This window comes from Salmo salar, chromosome ssa03 (assembly GCF_905237065.1).
Source record: "Salmo salar chromosome ssa03, Ssal_v3.1, whole genome shotgun sequence".
NCBI lineage: Eukaryota > Metazoa > Chordata > Actinopteri > Salmoniformes > Salmonidae > Salmo > Salmo salar.
Window position 1 is genome coordinate 8517625 of NC_059444.1, and position 25782 is coordinate 8543406.

The 25782-nt window shown below is 43.5% G+C and overlaps 1 protein-coding gene across 3 annotated transcripts in view; it reads right to left on the reverse strand.

Annotated features, from left to right (window-relative positions):
* LOC106597086 (anion exchange protein 2) overlaps window positions 1-25782 on the reverse strand; it is a 60642-nt gene that overhangs the window by 24019 nt on the left and 10841 nt on the right. For all 3 annotated transcript variants that reach the window (XM_014188325.2, XM_045714460.1, XM_014188321.2), the window contains 5 exons: window positions 14603-14774; window positions 4345-4507; window positions 3360-3613; window positions 2361-2506; window positions 1934-2202 (listed from right to left, as the gene is read on the reverse strand). In XM_014188325.2, coding sequence (XP_014043800.1) covers window positions 1934-2202; window positions 2361-2506; window positions 3360-3613; window positions 4345-4507; window positions 14603-14671 — 901 coding nt within the window. In that variant the 5' untranslated portion in view covers window positions 14672-14774. The remainder of the gene's footprint in view (window positions 1-1933; window positions 2203-2360; window positions 2507-3359; window positions 3614-4344; window positions 4508-14602; window positions 14775-25782) is intronic.

The window sequence follows — 25782 nt, forward strand, 5'->3', positions numbered from 1 at the left end:
CTGTACAGCACTTTGTAACATCAGCTGATGTAAGAAGGGCTTTATAAATACATTTGATTGAAATTTGATTGATCGCTCAGACCTATGCTAAGGCCCCTCACTCTGGGGGTTGGGGGATTCTTCCTCATCAGAAGTACACACAAGCCCCGCTTCCTCCATTCCCTCCAACTCCAAGAACTGGAAATAGAAATGGAATTGCTATAACGCCGTGAGAAAGCCGGGATGAGCGGGGGCAACTACCGCCCAGGCAGACAAGACATTTGCTCCGACTAAAGACCCAATCCATCTCCACGTCCCACAACTCAGTCTCGGGCACCCAGGAGAGGAAGTCACTATCGGAAACACCAAACCCATCAAGAATGCTACACGATTGTCAAGAGAACCTGCTCCGTGGACTAGGAGAACAGTGCCAGCCGCGGTCAAGCCACTGTTACTGACACCGTCCCCCAGTCCCACATACAAACTGATTCGAGCGACGGCAGCCAGAGCATGCACCGAGCCGAGACGTACAAAACAACAAATGTGGGTATCTTTTTATTTATCTGGGCATGGTCGCGAATCCAAACCTGGCTTGTTAGCCTTCGTCGTTTCGGTCGCGTTAGCCATCTGACTCATTGCTACAGACAGGGCAAGCAATCCAAAGAATAACTAATTGGTTTGTAGTTAGGAAACTAGGAAAACAAATACAAACTCCAGCACACAACATTCAGGGGGTGAGCACGCTCTACAACAAAGGGACAGTTTAGTTGGCCCAATTTTTTGTTTGTTTTGTGGCATGAATCGTTCGAGGTGAAGAGCTGAAGAATTGGAAGGAATTAATCCGAGCCTCAGGGTTATCACCTGTGGAAGGCGGGACTTTCAGCGAGGCGCGTAATTTCATTGGCCGTGTCAGGCGTGATTTGCGAGAGTGCGACGCCCCATAGTTGTGTTGTAGGACAAAGTTGGTAGAATCTTATTCAAAATGATTCACTGCTGTAATGCCAAATGTACCACGTATTAACATCTTAAGGTTATTTTTGTATATATTTTTTGAACTTTCTATAAATTTTCTTTCCCTTTTGAAAATGTGGAGTAGGTTGTGAATTACATAAAAAAAATCTGGAATCCATTTTTAAATAAAAATTCAAGGCAGAAAATGTTGAAGACTGTGCAATAGATGTGTAGACTTTCACTAGGCACTGTATATCAAAAAATAATATGTAATTTGCTTGCATGGTCTCATATTAATGCCATATAATGATGTCACAGTGGGAGTTAGGCATCCTGTGTCAAAGTACTGTAGTTCCATTGGATGTCATAATGCATTAATGATGTACCTAGTATATCTGTGTAAAGTGTTATCAGAAATGCAACAATTGTCATAATGATGATAGCCCTATGTAGGGACGCTAAAGTGATGTCATAGTAAAGTCTGAATACTTATATCAAAGTTAATCCCACTGTGTTTTCATGGAAGATCTGCTATGATGTCACAGAAATATCAACATTAATCTCATGTGTCGTCATGGGAATGCTGCTATGATGTCACAGTAATATCAAAGTTAATCCCAGGTGAAGTCATGGAAATAATGCTACAGTGATGTCACAGAAATGTATAACGTTATTTTCCTGTAAAGTCATTAAAATTGTGCTGCAATGGTGTCGTAGTAATACTAAAATGAATCCCCTGTTTCGTCATTGAAATGATGTCACAGAACCAAGGTTAATAGTTTAGTCATTAAAACATTTCACAGTACCAAAGGTAATAGTTTAGTTATTAAAACACGTTAAAGAACCAAAGTTAATAGTTTAGTCATTTCATCCATATATGATGTCACACTGAAATGGGAATCATCCCTCTGTGTGGTCATTGAAATGAAGGTCGGTTCAAGGTCGGAAAAATGTGATTGATTTGTTGACTGACTGACTGACTGACTGATTGATTGGCACTCACTTTTGATCCCATCCAGGTCGGCGGACCCCAGCATCTGGGCCTCGCTGTCGTCAGTGGCCTGGCGCTGGTGATGCTCCTGCAGTCCACATGTCATGTTGCCTGAGCGCCGGCGCTCCTGCAGGTCGTAGCTGCGGCTACCACCAGGGGGCGGTGCTCTGGAGGAGGGAGGTATGGAACCCCATGTGGAGGGGCTGGAGGACTCCCGGGAGGGGCCGGAGGACAGGCCGTTCCTCCCTTTGTGAGGGGCCGACACCGAGTCCACTGGCTTACTGGTACCATGGCAATGACATGCAGAGAGACAGACAGATATACAGACAGAGGCTCTGTGTGAATTTGTATGAATTTGTATTAATGTTTGTATGTACAGTATGTGTGATTGTGTGTGTGTGTACTGCTATATCAGTCTTTGCATGTGTGTGTTGCTCACTCAGTAGGTGTGGCATCCTCTGGCAGGTCGGTGCCCAGGGCAGTCTCGGGTACGATGGTGAGGCGTCTGGGAAAGCTGGCACTGCCAGGCTGGCTTGGCGTGGGAGTAGGAGTGGCACTGGCACAGTCATCCTCAGACACAAAGAACTACAGAAAGGACAGACTAGGGTCAATGAGGAAGAAGACGACCTATTCAAAAAGAAAGGAGCTGAGTGTGTGTGTGTGTGTCTTATAGTGTGTGTGTGTGTGTGTGTGTGTGTGTGTGTGTGTGTGTGTGTGTGTGTGTGTGTGTGTCTTATAGTGTGTGTGCATGTGTGTGTGTGTCTTATAGTGTGTGTGTGTGTGTGTGCGTCTTATAGTGTGTGTGTGTGTGTGCGTGTCTTATAGTGTGTGTGTGTGTGTGTGTCTTATAGTGTGTGTGTGTGTGTGTCTTATAGTGTGTACGTGTGTGTGTCTTATAGTGTGTACGTGTGTGTATGTGTGTGTGTGTGTGTGTGTGTGTGTGTGTGTGTGTGTGTGTGTGTGTGTGTGTGTCTTATAGTGTGTGTGCTTGTGTGTGTGTGTCTTATAGTGTATGTGTGTGTCTTATAGTGTGTGTGTGTGTGTGTCTTATAGTGTGTGTGTGTGTGTGTGTGTGTGTGTGTGTGCGTGTCTTATAGTGTGTGTGTGTGTGTGCGTGTCTTATAGTGTGTGTGTCTGTGTGTGTGTGTGTGTGTGTGTGTGTGTGTGTGTGTGTGTGTGTGTGCATGTCTTATAGTATGTGTGTGTCTTATAGTGTGTGTGTGAGTGTCTGTGTGCGTGTCTTATAGTGTGTGTGTGTGTGTGTGTGTGTGTCTTATGGTGTGTGTGTGCGTGTGTGTCTTATAGTGTGTGTGTGTGTGCGCGTGTGTGTGTGTGTCTTACAGTGTTTGTGTGTGTACGTGCGTGTGTGCGTGTGTTCAGTATGTATGGTGTGTATACCCTTTGTACTGTATAAACCATTATAAGCTTGTGACTCCACCTGCACATCCTCGTTGTGTGTGTCCATGTCTGTATCAGGTGTGGTGGTCTGCCCTCCCTCTCCATCGTACTGGCTGTAGGACTCTTCCTCCGCCTCCTCTTCCTCCTCGTCCTCCTCTATGGTGGGAGCTCCTCCGGCCCCAGATCCTCTTCTCCGTCCCGTTCCCTTCTTCCTCTTGTTGCTCTTCTTCTTCTTCCCCTCTGGGGGAAGTTTGGACAGCGGGTGGTGGATGTGATGAGAGGAGTGGCGGTGGTCTGGAGACATTGATTGATATGACTGATGTCAAACGCAAACAAGGAAGTAAAGCGAAACAGAACCCACAGTAGTGTGGTCATTTCCACAGGGTCAGGAGAATAACTGGAGTAAACGTTTGTTATTTCTTTAACAGCATTGTTGGTTTAAGGGCTTGTCAGTAAGCATTTCACTTTAAGGTCTACAGTACACCAGTTGTATTCGGCGCATGTGATAAATACATTTTGATTTGATCTGATTTTACCATAGAGAAGATGGCTCCCTATCCAAGTCCTCTGGTATTTAACTGTCAGGAATATCCATATTAAGTGAACACACATTTATCTCTGTCTATGCAGGTTATTTTCAAACACAATGTAATTACATAGCCCTGCATGGTCACTGCATGAAACAGTGATTGAATAGATATGAGAGGTAACTAGGCTAAATCAGCGGTGGCTGGCTGGCTGGCTGGCTGGGTGGCTGGCTGGGTGGCTGGGTGGGTGGCTGGCTGGGTGGCTGGCTGGCTGGGTGGGTGGGTGGGTGGGTGGCTGGGTGGCTGGCTGGCTGGCTGGCTGGCTGGCTGGGTGGGTGGTTGGGTGGCTGGGTGGGTGGGTGGCTGGGTGGCTGGGTGGGTGGGTGGGTGGGTGGCTGGCTTGGCTGGCTGGCTGGCTGGCTGGCTGGCTGGCTGGCTGGCTGGCTGGCTGGCTGGGTGGGTGGCTGGCTTGGCTGGCTGGGTGGGTGGGTTGCTCACACTCAAAGTCCTCCTCGTTATAGGCTCGGTGCTTCTCTGGTGGTCCACGGGCCGGCAGGTGGAGGATCTGCTGGAACCGCTGCACTCCCAGGGTCTTGTTCAGGTCCCGCTCTTCATCCTCGTCATCGTCAATCCGCCGAGGAGAGGGCGGCGGCTGGACCGGCTAGTGGCGGTGGGGGGAGGAGGGTATGGGTGGATAGATGTTATTGATGATTTCAGCACGGATTTAAAATTACATTACATCTAGAGCAACTTTTTGTTAGGACATTCAAGAAAAGGCATGCCAATAGCATAATTGCTAACACTAAATGTGCATTGTCATTAAACAGTTCATGTGCTGTGCTATAGAGCCGAGGTATTCAAATTTACCCTACGAGGTCTGGAGCCTGCTGGTTTTCTGTTCTACCTGATAATTAATTGAGGTATAAATCAGTCCCTGATTAGAGGGGAACCATGAACAAATTTTCAGTGGAACTGGCTTCGAGGTCTAGAATTCAGTTTGAAGGCTAGAGGATATGATTGGTAGACATGGAAGTGCAAGTGCGTGGCATCATAGACACCACTAGGGGGAGACAAAGTCACTGGTACATGCCAGGTGACTGACTTGATTCTTCTTCAAGTACTGTATTTCATTGCAATATATATATATATATATATATATATGACAAAATATATATATTGTACCAGGGCCATTGCTGTATCAAACCTATAGTACCAACAAAGACATATCATCCATACATACACTCCTAAATTTCCTATATATTAAAACACACATGGGCTTTTTTTTCAATTTTCACCTAAAATGACATACCCAAATCTAACTGCCTGTAGCTCAGGCCCTGAAGCAAGGATATGCATTTTCTTGGTACCATTTGAAAGGAAACACTTTGAAGTTTGTGGAAATGTGAAAGGAATGTAGGAGAATATAACACATTAGATCTGGTGAAAAAAAAAAACATTCTTTTGGTATTTTTTTGTACCATCATCTTTGAAATGCAAGAGAAAGGCCGTAATGTATTATTCCAGCCCAGGTGCAATTTAGATATTGGCCACTAGATGGCAGCAGTGTATGTGCAAAGTTTTAGCCTGATCCAATGAGCCATTGCATTTCTGTTCAAAATTGTGTATCAAGACTGCCCAAATGTGCCTAATTTGTTTATTAATAACTTTTCATGTTCAAAACTGTGTACTCTCCTCAAACAACAGCATGGTATTCTTTCACTGTAATAGCGACTGTAAATTGGACAGTGCAGTTAGATGAACAAGAATTTAAGCTTTCTGCCAATATCAGATATGTCTATGTGCTGGGAAATGTTCTTGTTACTTACAACCTCATGCTAATCACATTAGCCTACGTTAGCTCAAACGTCCCGCAGGGGACCCACCAATCCTGAAGAAGTTTTTAACTGAATTGCCTTAGTTAAATCATGGTAAAAAAAAAGAAAATGCAGGTAAAGTGGTAACAAAACAACAAATACTGCCACTGACTTGACTAGTTAAATAAAAATATGTTTTTAAACGTTGCCCTCTACTAAAATAATATATATAAAATTCATAGGCTGTATTTAACCAAGCACTGTACTTCCAACCTGTAAACAACATCAAGATCTTAACAAGTCAACCCCAACTGTCAACTGCATCATTATGAGACTAAGTATTTCCATAAAAACCATTTAAGAAAACAGTGATGACCAGATACAAACCTATCATTCTCATCTAGGGACAACACTGCCAAATTAGCATATGCTTAAAGTGTCATGATGCAATGCATCTCCGGCTGATTGTGTATTCAATGTGTCAATGTTTTAATTGTATCTGTCCCTATTCAAATAAACAATTTGAAATGTTATGAAATGCTATGAAACTGAACCAGTAAACTGACTTATGTACTGACAACGGGGCTGAGGGTGGAGGCTACAGACCCCTGCTGCCTGTGGGATGTAATTGATAAGGATGGAACTTAGGGGATGTTATCACAAGGATTAACTGGTGGCCCGCGTGCTTTTGGTCCATCCAGTTTGTTTTCAGAGGAGGCCCACCTCTGGGTAGCAGGGGAAATATTGCCCCGCCGATGCCAGGGCCCATATTCGCAAAGTAGGAGTTTTTGCCTGTTAGATCATAATAAATAATATTACATGGATAGAGAGTACCTGATCCTAGATCAGCTACTTTATGAATACAGGCCCAGGGCTAGCCTGCTTCGGGTTAATGCAACCCCCATGGCTACATAAACAGTAGTGTCTCTGAGATTTTGTCTCTTTGTGGTAAGGCTACGAGGTTAGATAAAAGGAAGGGAAAAGTCAAGGGGACATTGGTTCACTTAGTTTGAGCTCAAGCCTGCATCCTTTTGTTACGTAGGTTGGTGTCGTTTAGACATTTTACCTTCGTATGGGTTTAATAATAAAAAAAAAAAAATACAGGACAAAAAAAAACTCTATCAAATAGGCCACAATCTATGCTAATACGAGTTTGACTTAATCAAACATAGCCTCAAACTCATAGCACTATCTATAGGGGAGAAACAAATACCCAAAATGCAAGGGTTAGTCATCGTAATATTAATGCTAACCAGAGCCACAATCGCAAATGCAAAGGTATGGTACCATTGAGCTAATGCTAGCATAGCTACACACAGTATATCAGCCTTCGGCATGTACTCAGTGAGTGAAAGTAAAAGTTGTTTCCTGTGATTCAGCAAATGCCCTCTCTGAGCAGTGAGTCCTAAGATAAATCAACAGACCACATCCTCACAACAATAAACTTTTCCACGTCACAAAGGATTAACCTCAGATCCCCTATTAAACAGCCATCTTGTTTCATGACACAGCTCCTTAGAGACGAGACAACAGTCACGTTTTTTCATCTGCTCAGAGCTTGACATTTCCATTGACAATATCATTTCAGATGCTTGCGTCAGGGGAATCTTAAAACAGCTGAGTGATACTACAGGTAAATTATGAAAAGGTCACAGAAGTGAACAATCCAAATCATACAAGACCTAATTACTAGTGCTACTTGGGTAAATATCTTTATATCGTACAAATATACTACAGCACACACATAGAAAAAGTGTCTCAAGAATGATTAAAAAAACTGTCATCACAGTGAGTACACACACACACACACACACACACACACACACACACACACACACACACACACACACACTAATGTGTCTCATTTAATTTCATCAGTAACACCTGACTCCAATAGAGGTCATTAGAACTCTTGCCTAAACAACCTCTTAAACAATCTCTTAAATCTGTTGAATATGAGCTCACGGATTCATCTCTTGTTTTGCTTGATAATTTCTACTCTACTCTTGAAAGTCACCCACCTCACCCACACCTTCGTTTTACATACAATATCTATGAGAAAAACATTTCAACACTATTTGGGGTTCAATTTAAAGCCACAGTCTGTAAGTTGACCTCCACATTTAAAAAAAATAAAATGTATGGAGCAAACGCATCCCTTTTGTACACTGCTGCTACTCGCTGTTTGTTTGTTACCTATGACTGGTCACTTCACCCCCACCTACATGTACAGATTACCTCAACTAGCCTGTACCCCTGCACACTGACTCGGTACCGGTGCCCCCTGTATATAGCCTCGTTACTGTTATTCTTATTGTGTTACTTTTTATTATAACTTTTTATTTTAGTCTACATGGTAAATGTTTTATTCTTCTTGAACTGCACTGTTGGTTAAGTAGATATGATATTAGCTGATATGAACTAGTCTTCTACGGTTAAGTAAATATGATATTAGCTGGATCTGCCCCATTTTTTCAAGTTTCGCCTAAAATGACATACCCAAATCTAACTGCCTGTAGCTCAGCACCTGAAGCAGGTATATGCATATTATTGATACCATTTGAAAGGAAACACTTTGAAGTTCGTGGAAATGTGAAAGGAATGTAGGTGAATATAACACAATAGATCTGGTAAAAGATAATACAAAAAAAACAGTTATTTTGTATTTTTTTGTACCATCATGTTTGAAATGCAAGAGAAAGGCCATAATGTATTATTCCAGCCCAGTTGCAATTCAGATTTTGGCCACTAGATGGCAGCAGTGTATGTGCAAAGTTTTAGACTGATCCAATGAACCATTGCATTTCTGTTTAAAAATGTGTATCAATACTGCCCAAATGTGCCTAGTTTGTTTATGAATAACTTTTCATGTTCAAAATTGTGTAATCTCCTCAAACAACAGCATGGTATTCTTTCACTGTAATAGCGACTGTAAATTGGACAGTGCAGTTAGATTAACAAGAATTTAAGCTTTCTGCCAATATCAGTTATGTCTATGTCCTGGGAAATGTTCTTGTTACTTACAACCTCATGCTAATCGCATTAGCCTACGTTAGCTCAACCGTCCCGTGGACGGGACACCGATCCAGAAGGAGTTTTAAAGAAAACCAGAGAGCTGAGAGAGATAAAACACTGAGGAATGGCTGTGTAGCGTTACATTTAGCATCATCTGGCCAGTGCCTGCACAGAAATGGAATGGCCTCCTGAGACCTGCTATTGAATTGCCTCTGTATTATAAATAGACCATCCTTTATGGAAGGCAGGCACTGATACTACAGTCACGTGATAACTTGATATATTTGATTTCGCTGGTTGGCTGGCATCTACATCATTTGTTGTATATTGTAACCCACAGTTGTCCCAACTCATATCTTAGTGAATACATGCATATTTTTTTATGTTTTTTTTTATTGAACCTTTATTTAACTAGGCAAGTCAGTTAAGAACAGATTATTATTTACAATGACAGCCTACTGGGGGAACAGTGTGTGAACTGCCTTGTTCAGGGACAGAACGACAGATTTTTAACTTGTCAGCTCAGGGATTCAATCCAGCAACCTTTCTGTTACTGGCCCAATTCTCTAACCAGTAGGCTACCTGCCACCCCCCAGATACCTGATGTGCCTATGAATCAAAACCATAGTCAACAGCTACTTTGCTCACTAAGATTTGAAACTCTAGGCTGTGTTGCTGTTCATTTTCCCACCAAAGGCAGAGACATTTGGTTTGACCCGCTGTGTTGGGAAACCAGGTGGTTATTAAGAGTCTGCTGTGGTGTTATGTAACTGCGTCTGAACCTTTCGTGGCCTTTTCTCCCCCTGCGGTGGTGGGGTCCAATCCGTGATGTTATTTCAATTCCCGGGTTATCATTTTTGTAACACAATGTTAACCATATAAATACGTACTAAAACCCTTTTTGATTGAGAAGGGTTGTGGTAATCTTCACGTTTAACTTTCCTGATACACTTATTCTTAGAATTGATCTTTCTCTTTACTGTGATGTTCACAGTGACTGAGTGATATTAGCTGGGTGGTGATTGAGATGATTGAGTGTTGCTGAAAACAAACATTCAGTTTTGCCCAGTTACAGTATGTTATCCAGTTATCCATTTGTAGGGGGAGACCTTGAGTCTCATTAAACTACAGTCCCAAGTGATTAGACCACTGTGTATGAGCTTTAAAGGTTGGAAACAACATCTTTCACTGGAAACAGCAAATCAATGTTTTATAAAAACTGTTATCAAAAAGGGAAGGAATTTGGCATCACACCGATGGCTCAGTACAGCTTGTCTGGACAATGAAATAATTGTGTTATGATGAAATAATTGAATAGAATGAAATCAGAACTGTGTTGAATATAAAATGTGAAGATCTTCAAGGTGATTTTCTTGTCGAATCTTTTCTTTTCCACTCCACATATGCATGGAATTGATGGTGTACCAAGTCCATTCAATCATTTGTAGAAATTATTTATTAAACCGTTTCAGTTAAATCATTTAATGAAAGAACACTGTTATTGTTGCCTCTGTCAATGTTGTTCACCCCGATGGCTACATCCATAGAATTATTAAGTTAGTCAGCTAACTTTGATAAACAGCCACATCCCACTGGGCTCAGACGTCAATTCAACGTCGTTTCCATGTTGGTTCAACGTCACTTAATTGAACTGACGTGGAAACAACAGTGTGTGTCCTGTGGGTTATAAATCCTGATTTTCTGGTTGATTAAGAAAAGCTATTTTTGGATATTGGTTGTCGAATCAATTATACCTTGTAAATTTTTTTGTCTATAAGTTATTAGTAATTTTGAACAGTTAGCCGGTAACTCATTGATCCAGCTGTCTGGAACAGCCCCCAGGGCACTCACCTTGATTTCAAGCAGGAAGTCCATGTAGCATCAGCTATCTGTCACAGTTACGTAGCGAAAGGACGCTAGCTGCTCATGTCGAGCATTACAACAAAAAGGCAATCTAAAATAGCAGGGAAAAGCTACGTTTGGACAGTTTTTTGGAAAGCCTCTGGTCACATGACAAGAGTAGTCCGTCCAGACAGGAAGTAGACCTTGTCCGGTGACATAATGACCCCGTATAAGATTCATAGCCGGCGTCCCAAATGGCACACAATTTCCTATATAGTGCAGTACTTTTGTCCAGTGCTCATTGGGCTCTAGTTAAAAGTAGTGCACTATATAGGGAATAGGGTGCCATTTGGGACTCGCTTATAATCTCTGTGCAGATTACCAGGCCGCCTTGGGGTTCTACGCATGCAGAGCACACACACACACACACACACACACACACACTAGACAAACAAACTGTGACTCTCAATCAGTTACACACCTCACAAGGAACATAAAACACCTAGACAAAATAGATTTATGGTAATACTGTCATTCCCAGTCAAGCGCCAACACTGAAATTAAACCTGGCTAATGTGTAACTCCTTGAAGAAGCAGACTCACGGACAGTGAGTGAACGACAACATTGGTTAAATTACTAGAGCTCTGGAACAGCTCTAGCTTTTAATTATTTTGTAATTTTACACACAATACCATTTATTTTCCCACACTGACACACACATTAAAACATTTTTTTGTTTAAGTTAATGAGACACTCTGTGAGGCACTCTGCTGGCTATAGAATCAGTATGCATAGAGGCTACTGTTGGTAGAACGACATTGTGACTTGACTTAATGAATACATGAGTCAATATACAGAGTATGACATAGACTGACCAGGTGAAAGCGATGATTCCTTATTGATGTCACTTGTTAAATCCACTTCAATCAGGGTAGATGAAGGGGAGGAGACAGGTTAAAGAATATTTTTTTTTAAGCCTTGAAACAATTGAGACATGGATTAAGTATGTGTGCCATTCAGAGGGTGAATGGGCAAGACAACATATTTAAGTTCCTTTGAATGCGGTATGGTAGCAGGTGACAGACGCACCGGTCTGTCAAGAACTGCAATGCTGGGCCTCCTGGGTGGCGCAGTGGTCTAAGGCCCTGCATCGCAGTGCTAGCTGTGCCACTAGAGATTCTGGGTTCGAGTCCAGGCTCTGTCGCAGCCGGCCGTGACCGGGAAACCCATGGGGAATACCCATGGGGCGGCGCACAATTGGCCCAGCGTCGTCCGAGTTAGGGGAGGGTTCAGCTGTCCTCGTCCCACTGTGCACTAGCGACTCCTGTGGCACGCTGGGCGCAGTGCATGCTGACACAGTCGCCAGGTGTTACGGTGTTACCTCTGACACATTGGTGCGGCTGACTTCCGGGTTAAGTGGGCATTGTGTCAAGAAGCAGTGCGGCTTGGTTGGGTTGTGTTTTGGAGGACGCATGGCTCTCGACCTTCGCCTCTCCTGAGTCCGTATGGGAGTTGCAGCGATGAGACAAGACTGTTACTACCAATTGGATAGCACGAAAAAGGGGTAAATATTTGTATTTTTTAAAAGAACTGCAACGCTGCTGGGTTTTTCACGCTCAACAGTTTACCCATGTGTATCATGAATGGTCCACCACTCAAAGGACATCCAGCCAACTTGGCACAACTGTGGGAAGCATTGGAGTCAACATAGGCCAGCATCCCTGTGGAACGCTTTTGACACCTTGTAGAGTCCATGCCCCGATGAATTCAGGCTGTTCTGAGGGCAGAAAGGGGGTGCAACTCAATATCAGGAAGGTGTTCCTAAAGTTTGATATACTCAGTGTATTCCACAAAGCCTTTGAAAGTTCAATTCTGGCCTCCTGAGTGCCGCAGCGGTCTAAGGCACTGCATCGCAGTGTTGCGGCGCCACTACAGCCTCTGTCATTACCGGCCGTGACCGGGAGACCCATAGGGCGGCGCACAATTGGCCCAGCGTTTGGCCGGGGGGGATTTACTTGGCTCATCGCGTTCTAGTGACTCCTCGTGGCAGGCCGGGCACCTGCAGGCTGACTTCGGTTGTCAGTTGAACGGTGTTTCCTCCGACACATTGGTACAGCTGGCTTCCGGGTTAAGCGAGCGGGTGTTAAGGAGCTCGGTTTGGCGGGTCATGTTTCAGAGGACGCATGACTCAACCTTCGCCTCTCCCGAGCCCATTGGGGAGTTGCAGTGATGAGAAAAGATCGTAATCACGAAATTGGGGAGAAAAATATGGTAAAAAAAAAACCTTGCTAAAGGCCAGTGAGTGGTAATGCCCCACCAACCCCAGCAGTGCTTGACAGGTGTGTATGGTCTTTCAGATTGCCACAGTAATGAAAGGTGTTTCTGTGGGCTGCAATTGTTCAGATTAACGTCTATTGTTTGACCGAGAGCAACCAGCCCTCAAAGATCAAAACGGACAAGAGGGGGAGGAAATTGCATTCATCAGACAAACACACACACACACACACATACTCCCAGTCACGCAAGCATCATCACGACCACCTTAACCGCCCACCCACAAGCACTCCCTCCCACTCCCGATATGAGCATTGGGGTTAAGTCAAAGCTGGTATTAATAAGTAAATCTAGGCAGGAATGCTGGCGTGTGGGCGTCGTACCACCACATATCACCCATGTCTGAGAGGAACTAGCCAACAGTGCCAAAAAAATGAAACACTTCATAGGTCTTAGTGGTTTAGCTCATGTCACAGCAGGCAAAACTGGGTCTTAGCTAGCGGGATTTAGCTCATGTCCCAGCAGGCAAAACTGGGTCTTAGCTAGCGGGGTTTAGCTCATGTCCCAGCAGGCAAAACTGGGTCTTAGCTAGCGTGGTTTAGCTCATGTCCCAGCAGGCAAAACTGGGTCTTAGCTAGCGGGGTTTAGCTCATGTCCCAGCAGGCAAAACTGGGTCTTAGCTAGCGGGGTTTAGCTCATGTCCCAGCAGGCAAAACTGGGTCTTAGCTAGCGGGGTTTAGCTCATGTCCCAGCAGGCAAAACTGGGTCTTAGCTAGCGGGGGTTTAGCTCATGTCCCAGCAGGCAAAACTGGGTCTTAGCTAGCGGGGTTTAGCTCATGTCCCAGCAGGCAAAACTGGGTCTTAGCTAGCGGGGTTTAGCTCATGTCCCAGCAGGCAAAACTGGGTCTTAGCTAGCGGGGTTTAGCTCATGTCCCAGCAGGCAAAACTGGGTCTTAGCTAGCAGGGTTTAGCTCATGTCCCAGCAGGCAAAACTAGGTCTTAGCTAGCGGGGTTTAGCTCATGTCCCAGCAGGCAAAACTGAGCAAAACTGATTGAAATGATGTCATAATGGTTGTAATGATGTAATTTCAACCACATTTTACTCATTGGGGTCACGACACAGCGTGGGGTCATTCAACACAGCGTGGGTTCATTCAACACAGCGTGGGGTCATTCGACACAGCGTGGGTTCATTCGACACAGCGTGGGGTCATTCGACACAGCGTGGGTTCATTCGACACAGCGTGGTGTCATTAGACACAGCGTGGGGTCATTCGACACAGCGTGGGGTCATTCGACACAGCGTGGGTTCATTCGACACAGCGTGGGGTCATTCGACACAGCGTGGGGTCATTCGACACAGCGTGGGGTCATTCGACACAGCGGAACTGTCTCATCAAACATGCAACTGGGGGTGATAGTTGGTTTTTGATTCATTTGTAATAGAGCATGACATTGGCTTTACAGGTACTACTGGTGCAATGTAAGCATTACCTGACCAATCAATAAAAACACCAACAAATATATACATAAATTAATGTCAAATAATGTTTGTGTAGAGCGTGTGTATAGAACACCGTTTCCCAAACTCGGTCCTCGGGACCACAAGGGGTGCATGTTTTGTTTTGTGCCCTAACATTATACAGCTAATTCAAATGATCTAAGCTTGATGATTAGTTGCTTATTTGAGTCAGCTGTGTAGTGCTAGGTCAAAAACCAAAACGTGAACCCCTTGGGGTCACCGAGACCGAGTTTGGGGAAACCCTGGTCTAGAATAACTAATGTGTATCGATGTAAAGTTTAAACTCACAGCTGACGTGACCGCGGTCTTGGTGTTGGCGGCGACGTTGGTGTCGCTGGCATCCTTAGGGTTACTCATGGCTCCGTGCGGGGTCACGAGGTCAGGGCAGAATGTTGTGACGCAGTCCTTAGCCCTTTTCACTCTGTTTCTGACTCAACAGAGGACTTTTGAGAAGCATAACCTGCAACAACAAAAAAAGGACAGGAATTGTATTGTTCGTCTTGATCAAATTTAATATTGGTAAATTAGGTCACTTTTTTTTTTCTTCAATCATGCACATTTTATTTTGGGTAGTGATTTAAATTATATCAATGAACATCTTCATTGTACATCCTACATAGTGATTACACATCCATAATAATGACATAGGTAATGTCAATTGTCACAATATCATTTACACACTTAGGGCCACGTCACCAGACCAGGGTAAAGGTCAGGGCCCTAACAAAATAATAATATAACAGTTATAAGTAGGGTTAGGGTTTTTCCTGGACAGGTCACAGGGTCCTGACCCTAACCATATTAAATTACCATATCGACCATGAAACAATGTCACGTGTGCTCCCTCTCCTGCCTCTAGGTCACCAGGCTGCTCGTTATGGCGCACACCTGTCACCAACGTTACGCGCACCTGCGCGTCATCAGACTCACCTGGACTCCGTCCCTTCCCTGATTACCTTCCCTATGTATATATATATATATATGTCACTCCCTTTGGTTCTTTCCCCAGGCGTTATTGTTTCTGTTCCTGTTTCTTATTTTGTATTATGTTGTGTTTATTTATTAAAATACTCACTCCCTGAACTTGCTTCCCGACTCTCAGCGCACATCGTTACAGACAACCCCTTGTGAGTGAATAACAAGATGTAATTTTTTTACTTTTATTTAACATGTCAATTAAGAACAAATTCTTATTTTACAATGACAGCCTACCCCAGGCCAAACCCTCCCCTAACCCGGACGAAGCTGTGCCAATTGTGCGCCACCCTATGGGACTCCCGATCACGGCCGGTTGTAATACAGCCCGGGATCGAACCAGGGTCTGTAGTGAAACCTCTAGCGCTGAGATGCAGTGCCTTAGACCGCTGCGCCAATCACAGTATTGTGATTCTAAATGGGGCCAACACAGCGGCAAATAACAACAGCAATCAATCTCTCTAGCATTGAGTTCATGGGAGCGTGTTTTTTAATGAAAACGTGTGATAGTTTCATTATGAAAACACTGCTAAGCATTGACGTGTTCTGAATGGGTTAGATGAGATTGGGATGTATCCACCTTGGCAAGACCACAACATCCAATGGATATATTTTCCAGAGGGAGAAAATCCATTCAGCTGGACAGGCAGCGTCTTGTAACACTATTATGGTAGTGGCCATCTGGTTTATGTGATGAGTAACTTTGCCTGAGCTCTGAAGACTTACATTAGCTCCACGAGCGAATGCCTAGGCCTTAGCTCAGTGGGCTAACAGTATAGTGGTGCGAAGCTGACCCGTGTCCAAGCACAGTTGGTCACATTAGCGCCAAACAATGGTGTGGGTGTCAGCCCAATAACACTGACCCAGTTCACTCACTGCTTCGCATATTTGATAGAAGTGAGATAACATTCATAAACACTTAAAACAGTGTAGAGCTTCTCTGTTAGTGGAGAGTTTTTCTCAACAGAGAATAACATCTAGCAGTTATCATGAGTCTGTGTATTCTTTTTAGAAGCAGCGACTAAGGGTCAGGGTTGCCAGATTGGTGCCTGATATTTAGATAACAGGACAATATCTTGACAAATTCCCTTCAATGACGTTCAGACACGCAGGAACATCCCAACGCAACGCTTGAGGGTCAGGGTTGCCAGATTGTGTCCTGGCCGTGGGTCAGATAGTGGGGGTTGCCACTATCTCAATAGTCTGAGGTGATACCCTCTCAGTTCAGTAGATGTAATGGGTCAGGGATGAGGAGAGGAAGCAGAAACCCTGTCCTGGCCCGTGGTCAGATAGTGGGGTTGCCATATCATGTAGGCAGAGTCCACTTGGAAATCCCCCTAATGTATAACCCAAATCATTTCAGTAAGTAAATTGACCCAGTCAGCATTTTCCACACCATTATTGTGATACTATGCAAATTCAGGTCAAGTATTGACATTATGTTGGTCTCGTTTAAAGTTTCTCTCACTTTTGTATAATCAAAATGGGACCTATATCTCCTGTTTTCCATGGATACATCTCAATAGTCTACAGGGTGATTCCTCTCCTCGTCATCCCTCATCCCTGACCCGTTACATCTACTGAACTGAACTGAGAGGGCATCACCTCAGACTATTGAGATGTACCCCTCTCTTCCTTCAACTGATAAGAGATAAGTGTATATACTCCGTCTCACCACTGGAGTATAGGAGTGTCAGTATGGTTTACATCAACAAGGTCACTGCTGCAAGGTTACTGCCTTCGGGAAATAGTACATCCGTAAACTGGGGAGGAGAAACGGGATGGAGGATGTTCATTAAAGGTATCCTCTGACACTTCCTGGTTGGGAATGATATGATACATTATGTATGTATAACATGTGATAATCATACATGATTATATTGGAGTAGGGGTGGTGGATCATGTGATGTCACGGGGGTGAGTTCATTACACAGCATAATTCATGTGGAGATGTTGTCGTCACTCACTACAGAGTGTTTGCATCTGCTTGAGGTACGACTTTCATCTTTAATTATCCATCTTATGGTGAAGCAGGTGACTTTGAAAGCCCTCAAAGACTAGGACACAGAAGCAGGCAAACTCACACACGCGCACACACACACACACACACACACACACACACACACACACACACACACACACACACACACACACACACACACACACACACACACACACACACACACACACGTAAGAGAGCAATAAGGGGACGACATAAGTCTCAATATTACTCCTACATACAGAAGCAGTGTGTGTGTCTCTGATTACGTTATCATCCCTTTCAGTTCAACCTTCATTTCATTAAAGTGGAAGAGAGCCATCTGATGACTAAATCATGACCCATCCCTCCCTGATATCGAATCGATACTGCTCCTGGCACACTGATTCTGTATCATAAACAACACTAAAGAAGACATAAAAGTAGTTCCAGCTGACTTTACTTCTAGTCCCCTCTGGAGAACCCAGGGGCCTGTTTACCTCTTTTGAACACAGTGAAATGCAGTTATAATGAGGTATCGCTAAGAATTCTCAGTAAAACAAATGTGGTATTCTTATAACACGTTTTACAATGCATTGTAACTGCATTCGTACTGCACATGTCAGCGTTAAGTGAAGTGTTGACATCTCTGACTACCTATTTTTGACTGTTTAAAGCCCTTAGAGAGCAGGGGCCTCATTTATCAAAAGGTGTGTGCACACAAAAAAAGACTCTAAACCAAGCATGCCCCAGTTTTCCCAGTAAAGTGTGCACATCTCCAAGTATACCTCAGACCATGCGTACTTCTGGTGGTTAATCCATTGTATTGTTCCCTTAGGAGAAATGGATGTGGTTTGATGCACAGGAAATCTAATAATTTTTTAAAATGTGGGCCTAATGATAACAGAAATGCATTTACATTTAGTAAGGAGATCTCAGAGATCTCAGAGAAGCATGGAGCCTAATATATTTATTTTACTTTTATTATAAAAATATTTGACAGTATGGGTAGGCTACAGTAATGCTGTGCTGTAGGAGCACGACATCATAGCCTATTAAATCTCAGCGCCACCAAGGCAGGAGTTATAAACACAGTGTATTGATAACAAATTAATGAACAACAATTCATCTTCTGTATTAAAGTGATGGCTGAAGCATTTACTTTAAAATGGCTCAAATAGACAATCAATCAATGTTGCAGAATGCACGGCCAGTGTTTGGGACTCGCTATAGGCGGCATGCATTTTAAGTTTGAAAAAGTCACTGCAAAAAATGAGCACATTCTGCCCACACTTCTACAGAAATGTGATCAAACTTGCCATTGCACTTCTCTTTTAGGAACTATCCCAGAATGCGCGGCCCAGTTCCAACATCTACAACCAGAATGCGCGGCCCAGTTCCAACATCTACAAATCGTACAGCAAATGAGGGCGTTTTTGTTACCATAAAAGGCGAATAGAGTGCGTTTTCACGGTGGGGTTGTAAAACTTGTTCATGAGCGCACAAATACAGCAGCCTGTGTTTCTGATTTATCAATGAAAACATGCATATATGTTGCGTGCAACAGTGATAAATCCCAATCATTTGTAACGAAAGGAAAATCCTGGAATCTCCACGTACGCCAGAATTTAGTGAGAAATGTTGATAAATGAGGCACCAGAAATCTACACAAAGGGACTATGGTTATTTCTGGCGACGACCCTCAACCCCTGGCACCACCTCCTCCCTCATAGAGACAAAGAGCTAAAAGACTCTGCATGGTCAATCTGACTTCTGCAGTGGGCCGTACAGCATTTACTGTGATAGGGCCTCTGTAGAAGTCAGGGCTTTCATACTTCTTACGCTTCGCGGAGCAGAGCAGGGCTGTTGTGAAGGAAGTTGTCAAGGAAGTGAGCTTGTGTTTATACAGGAACCTCCCGCCCCTCACCTACCGTCAACCAATCATGTCAAAGCGGAGCTATACGGAACTATACGGAGCCCTCCGCATTGTTACAAAAATTGTGAGGTTCACCGTATTCGGCGTACAGAGCTCAATTTTGGCCTCTGCAATCCTCTGGAGGCTCTGCAATTATGTCACACCCTCCATACGAAGCCTCTGGACAGCATTGCTGGATAAAGGATAAATCAGATATTAATCATATAAAATCAATAATAAAAGCACTTAGTGGAAAAGAAAGCTCCAGATTCGCCAGCCAGCATTTAAACAATGAGAATGGCAAAAGGGATGAAGGAGATTACCACGCTGTACCTACTCTTGCCTTTGTTGTTGATGTGGGTCGGTGGAATGTTAAGGTCAATCCATGGTGGATTTGTAAGCGGTGGGCCGGGTTACTGAAGCAAAGCGCTACACGGTCCATGTTAGGCAACCTGCCAGGAATTATGGGGTTAAAAATGGGTGTGTGAAAAGATTAGCATGATTGTTTATGCAACACTAGTGAGCGTATGGATAGAAGACCTTAGCTACACGTGTTTGATCAGACTTGATCAAAGTTTTGGCACTGTAGCCATTCACGGAACATAAGGTTGTTGGAAAGTGACGTGTACTCTGAGATATTTGATAGGCCAGGAGGGACTCTACTTTAGAATTTAGGGCATAAGGGTAAAACGACCAGCCTGGTCTCATAGACTAGAAAATATAAATCCGGGACACTGAAATGAATATGATATGTTACGTTTGGGATGGTTACATAAGACAGAAGGTTACTTAATGTAAAAATGAAAGGAGGGGGGTTGGTTGGGTGGATTGGTTAGCGTAAAACGCGAACATCTAGCAACCCAAAGGTTGCTTGTTCGAATATCATCACGGACAACTTTAGTTAATTAGCAACTTTGCAACTACTTACTACTTTTTTGCTACTTTGCAACTACTTAGCATGTTAGCTAACCCTTCTCCTAACCTTAACCCTTTAACCTAAATCCTAACCCTAACCCTAACCCTTAGCCTAGGTAATGTAAGCGTTAGCCACCTAGCTAACGGTATCCACAAAAAAAATGAATTTGTAACATATTATACTTATTGCAAATTCGTAACATATTGTACAAATTGCAATTCAAATCAAATTTTATTTGTCACATGTGCCGAATACAACAGGTGTAGACATTACTGTGAAATGCTTACTTACAAGCCCTTAACCACCAATGAAGTTCAAGAAATAGAGTTAAGAAAATATTTACAAAATAAACTAAAGTAAAAAAGTAAAATAAAAAGTAACAGAATAAAATAACAATAACGAGGCTATATACAGTACTGAGTCAATGTGCGGGGGTACAGGTTAGTCGAGGGAATTTGTACATGTAGGTAGGGGTAAAGTGAAAATAGTCCGGGTGGCCATTTGATTAATTGTTCAGCAGTCTTATTGTTGGGGGTAGAAGCTGTTAAGGAGCCTTTTGGACCTAGACTTGGCGCTCCGGTACTGCTTGTCATGCAGTAGCAGAGAGAACAGTCTATGCCTTTGGTTTTTTAATTGAACCTTTATTTAACTAGGCAAGTCAGTTAAGAACATATTCGTATTTACAATGACAGCCTACCCCGGGCCAAATCCTAACCCATACAACGCTGGGCCAATTGTGCGCCACCCTATGAGACTCCCAATCACGGCGGGTTTTGATACAGCCTGGAAACAAACTAGGGTCTGTAGTGACACCTCTAGCACTGAGATGCAGTGTCTTAGACCACAGTGCCACTCGGGAGACTAGAGTCTTTGACAATTGTTAGGGCCTTCCTTTGACACCGCCTAGTATATAGGTCCTGGATGGCAGGAAATTTGGCCCCCAGTGATGTACTGGGCCGTACGTCTTACAGTCAGATGCCGAGCAGTTTCCATACCAGGCGGTGATGCAACAGGTCAGGATGCTCTCTATGGTACAGCTGTAGAACTTGTAATTCTTAACATATGAAATAGATGATAGAAATTGCACAAATTAATGCATACCATACAAAACATATCATTATAAATGGAGGGAGACAGATTTACATTTACTATGTTACTTCTACCCCTGAGTCCAGGTTGTAAACCAGTGTGCTGTTTTTTACTTCTTCCTTACAGTTAAGAATCACCTTACATTTGCATGTACCAGGAATTTGGCCTGGTGAAATGGTGTTGTCACAATATACAGAATATACACAATAACTGGAATACACTAAAAACTACAGACTAAACTGTAAAACTATGTGTATAAACAAGACATTTTTTAAGAATGATGTGTAATGGGGGAAATATATACAGTTGAAGTCGGAAGTTTACATACACCTTAGCCAAATACATTTAAACTCACTTTTTCACAATTCCTGACATTTAATCCTAGTAAAAATTCCCTGTCTTAGGTCAGTTAGGATCACCACTTTATTTTAAGAATGTGAAATGTCAGAATAATAGTAGAGAGAATGATTTATTTCAGCTTTTATTTCTTTCATCACATTCCCAGTGGGTCAGAAGTTTACATACACTCAATTAGTATTTTGTAGCATTGCCTTTAAATTGTTTAACTTCGTTCAAACGATTTGGGTAGCCTTCCACAGGCTTCCTACAATAAGTAGGGTGAATTTTGGCCCATTCCTCCTGACAGAGCTGGTGTAACTGAGTCAGGTTTGTAGGCCTCCTTGCTCGCACATGCTTTTTCAGTTCTGCCCAAATTTTCTATAGGATTGAGGTCAAGGCTTTGTGATGGCCACTACAATACCTGGACTTTGTTGTCATTAAGCCATTTTGCCACAACTTTGGAAGTATGCTTGGGGTCATTGTCCATTTGGAAGACCCATTTGCGACCAAGCTTTAACTTCCTGACTGATGTCTTGAGATGTTGCTTCAATATATCCACATAATTTTCCTCCCTCATGATGCCATCTATTTTGTGAAGTGCACCAGTCCCTCCTGCAGCAAAACACCCCCACAACATGATGCTGCCACCCCTGTGCTTCACGGTTGGGATGGTGTTCTTCGGCTTGCAAGCCTCCCCCTTTTTCCTCCGAACATAACGATGGTCATTATGGCCAAACAGTTCTATTTTTGTTTCTTCAGACCAGAGGATATTTCTCCAAAAAGTATGATCTTTGTACCCATCTGCAGTTGCAAACTGTAGTCTGGCTTTTTTATGTCGGTTTTGGAGCAGTGGCTTCTTCCTTGCTGAGCGGCCATTCAGGTTATGTCGATATAGGACTCGTTTTACTGTGGATACAGATACTTTTGTACCTGTTTCCTCCAGCATCTTCACAAGGTCGCTTTGCTGTTGTTCTGGGATTGATTTGCACTTTTCTCACCAAAGTACGTTCATCTTTAGGAGAGAGAACATGTCTCCTTCCTGAGTGGTATGACGGCTGCGTGGTCCCATGGTGTTTATACTTGCGTACTATTGTTTGTACAGTTGAACTTGGTACCTTCAGGCATTTGGAAATTGCTCCCAAGGATGAACCAGACTTTTGGAGGTCTACAATTTTTTTTCGGAGGTTCTTGGCTGATTTCTTTAGGTTTTCCCAGGATGTCAAGCAAAGAGGCACTGAGTTTGAAGGTAGGCCTTGAAATACATCCACAGGTACACCTGCAATTGACGCAAATGATGTCAAATAGCCTATCAGAAGCTTCTAAAGCCATGACATAATTTTCTGGAATTTTCCAAGCTGTTTAAAGGCATTAAAGGCACAGTCAACTTAGTGTATGTAAACTTCTGACCGACTGAAATTGTGATACAGTGAATTATAACTGAAATAATCTGTCTGTAAACAATTGTTGGAAAAATTACTTGTGTCATGCTCAAAGTAGATGTCCTAACCTACTTGCCAAAACTATAGTTTGTTAACAAGAAAGTTTGAAAAATGAGTTTTATTGACTCCAACCTAAGTGTATGTAAACTTCCGACTTCAACTGTATGTAAGCGTCAGTCCGTGGTAGAGTGCAAATTGGTAGGTGTGTACAATAATGTGCAGAGAGTGCAAAGAGCAATGTACAGTTCTAGGATGATAGTGCAAAGTCCATGAATGAGAAGACCATCATGGACCAGGTAGCCGGCTGGTGAGGCGTGCGGGAAGAGGCTGTTCAGGTGGCAGGTGGTTTTGCTCCTAGATCTGTGGTGGGAGGATACGCTGCTCCTAGATCTGTGGTGGGAGGATACGCTGCTCCTAGATCTGTGGTGGGAGGATACAGTGTTCCTAGACCTGTGGTGGGAGGATACGCTGCTCCTAGATCTGTGGTGGGAGGAGACGCTGCTCCTAGATCTGTGGTGGGAGGATACGCTGCTCCTAGATCTGTGGTGGGAGGATATGCTGCTCCTAGATCTGTGGTGGGAGGATATGCTGCTCCTAGATCTGTTTGTACTCTTTATTTGTTCTCTTTTGTACATTGTAGAATATTACAAGACATCAAAACTATGAAATAACACATATGGAATCATGTAGTAAACAAATCAAAATATATTTTATATTTGAGGTTCTTCAAGTAGCCACACTTTGCCTTGATGACAGCTTTGCACACTCTTGGCATTCTCTCAACCAGCTTCACCTGGAATGCTTTTCCAACAGTCTTGAAGGAGTTCCCACATATGCTGAGCACTTGTTGGCTGCTTTTCCTTCACTCTGCGGACCATTTCAATTGGGTTGAGGTCGGGTGATTGTGGAGACCAGGTCATCTGACCTTGGTCAAATAGCCCTTACACAGCCTGGAGGTGTTGGGTCATCATCCTGTTGAAAAACAAATGATAGTCCCACTAAGCGCAAACCAGATTAAATGGCGTATCGCTTCAGAATGCTTTGGTAGTCATGCTGGTTAAGTGTGCCTTGAATTCTAAATAAATCACTGACAGTGTCACCAGCAAAGCACACCCACACATCATACCTCCTCGTCCGTGGCTTCACGGTGGGAACCAGACATGCGGAGATAATCCGTTCACCTACTCTGCGTCTCACAAAGACACAGTGGTTGGAACCAAAAATCTCAAATTTGGACTCATCAGACCAAAGGACAGATTTCCACCATTCTAATGTCCATTGCTCCTGTTTCTTGGCCCAAGAAAGTCTCTTCTTATTATTGGTGTCCTCTAGTAGTGGTTTCTTTGTAGCAATTCGACCATGAAGGCCTGATTCACGCAGTCTCCTCTGAGCAGTTGATGTTGAGATGTGTCTGTTACTTGAACTCTGTGAAGCATTTATTTGGGCTGCAATTTCTGAGGCTTGTAACTCTAATGAACTTGTCCTCTGCAGCAGAGGTAACTCTGGGTCTTCCTTTCCTGTGGCGGTCCTCATGAGAGCCAGTTTCATCATAGTGCTTGATGGTTTTTGAACTGCACTTGAAGAAACTTTCAAAGTTCTTGCAATTTTCCATATTGACAGACCTTCATGTCTAAAGGTACTGATGGACTGTCATTTCTCTTTGCTTATTTGAGCTGTCCTTGCCATAATATGGACTTGGTCTTTTACCAAATAGGGCTATCTTCTGTGTACCACCCCTACATTTTCACAACAACTGACTGGCTCAAACGCATTAAAAAGAAAAACAATTAAAGAAATCCACAAAAAACTGAAATATCACATTTACGTAAGTATTCAGACACTTTACTCAGTACTTTATTGAAGCACCTTTGGCAGTGATTACAGACTCAAGAGACTTCTTGGGTATGACGCTACAAGCTTGGCACAAGTGTATTTGGGGAGTTTCTCCCATTCTTCTCTGCAGATCCTCTCAAGCTCTGTGAGGTTGAATGGGGAGCGTCGCTGCCCAGCTGTTTTCAGGTCTCTCCAGAGATGTTAGATCGGGTTCAAGTCCGGGCTCTGGCTGGGTCACTCAAGGGCATTCAGAGACTTGTCCCGAAGCCACTCCTGCATTGTCTTGGTTATGTGCTTAGGGTCATTGTCCGGTTGGAAGGTGAACCTTCACCCCATTCTGAGGTCCTGAGCACTCTGGTACAAGTTTTCATCAAGGTTTTCCATTCATCTTTCCCTTGATCCTGACTAGTCTTCCAATCCCTGCCGCTGAAAAACATCCCCACAGCATGATGCTGCCACCCCCATGCTTCACCGTAGGGATGGTGCCAGGTTTCCTCCAGACGTGACGCTTGTCATTCAGGCCAAAGAGTTCAATCTTGGTTTCATCAGACCAGAGAATCTTATTTCTCATTGTCTGAGTCCTTTAGGTGCCTTTTGGCAAACTCCAAGTGGGCCATCATGTGCCTTCTACTGAGGAATGGCTTCCGTCTGGCCACTCTACCATAAAAGCCTGATTGGTGGAGTGCTGCAGGGATGGTTGTCCTTATGGAAGGTTCTCCCATCTCCATCTCCGCACCTTCCTGACCAAGCCCCTTCTCCCATGTCTGATCAGTTTGGCTGGACGGCCAGCTCTAGGAAAAGTCTTGATGGTTCCAAACTTCTTCCATTTAAGAACGATGGAGGCCATTGTGTCCTTGAGGACCTTCAATGCTGCAGACATTTTTTGGTACCCTTCCCCAGACCCTTCCCCAGATCTCGACAAGATCCTGTCTCTGAGCTCTACAGACAATTCCTTCGACATCATGGCTTGGTTGTTGCTCTGAC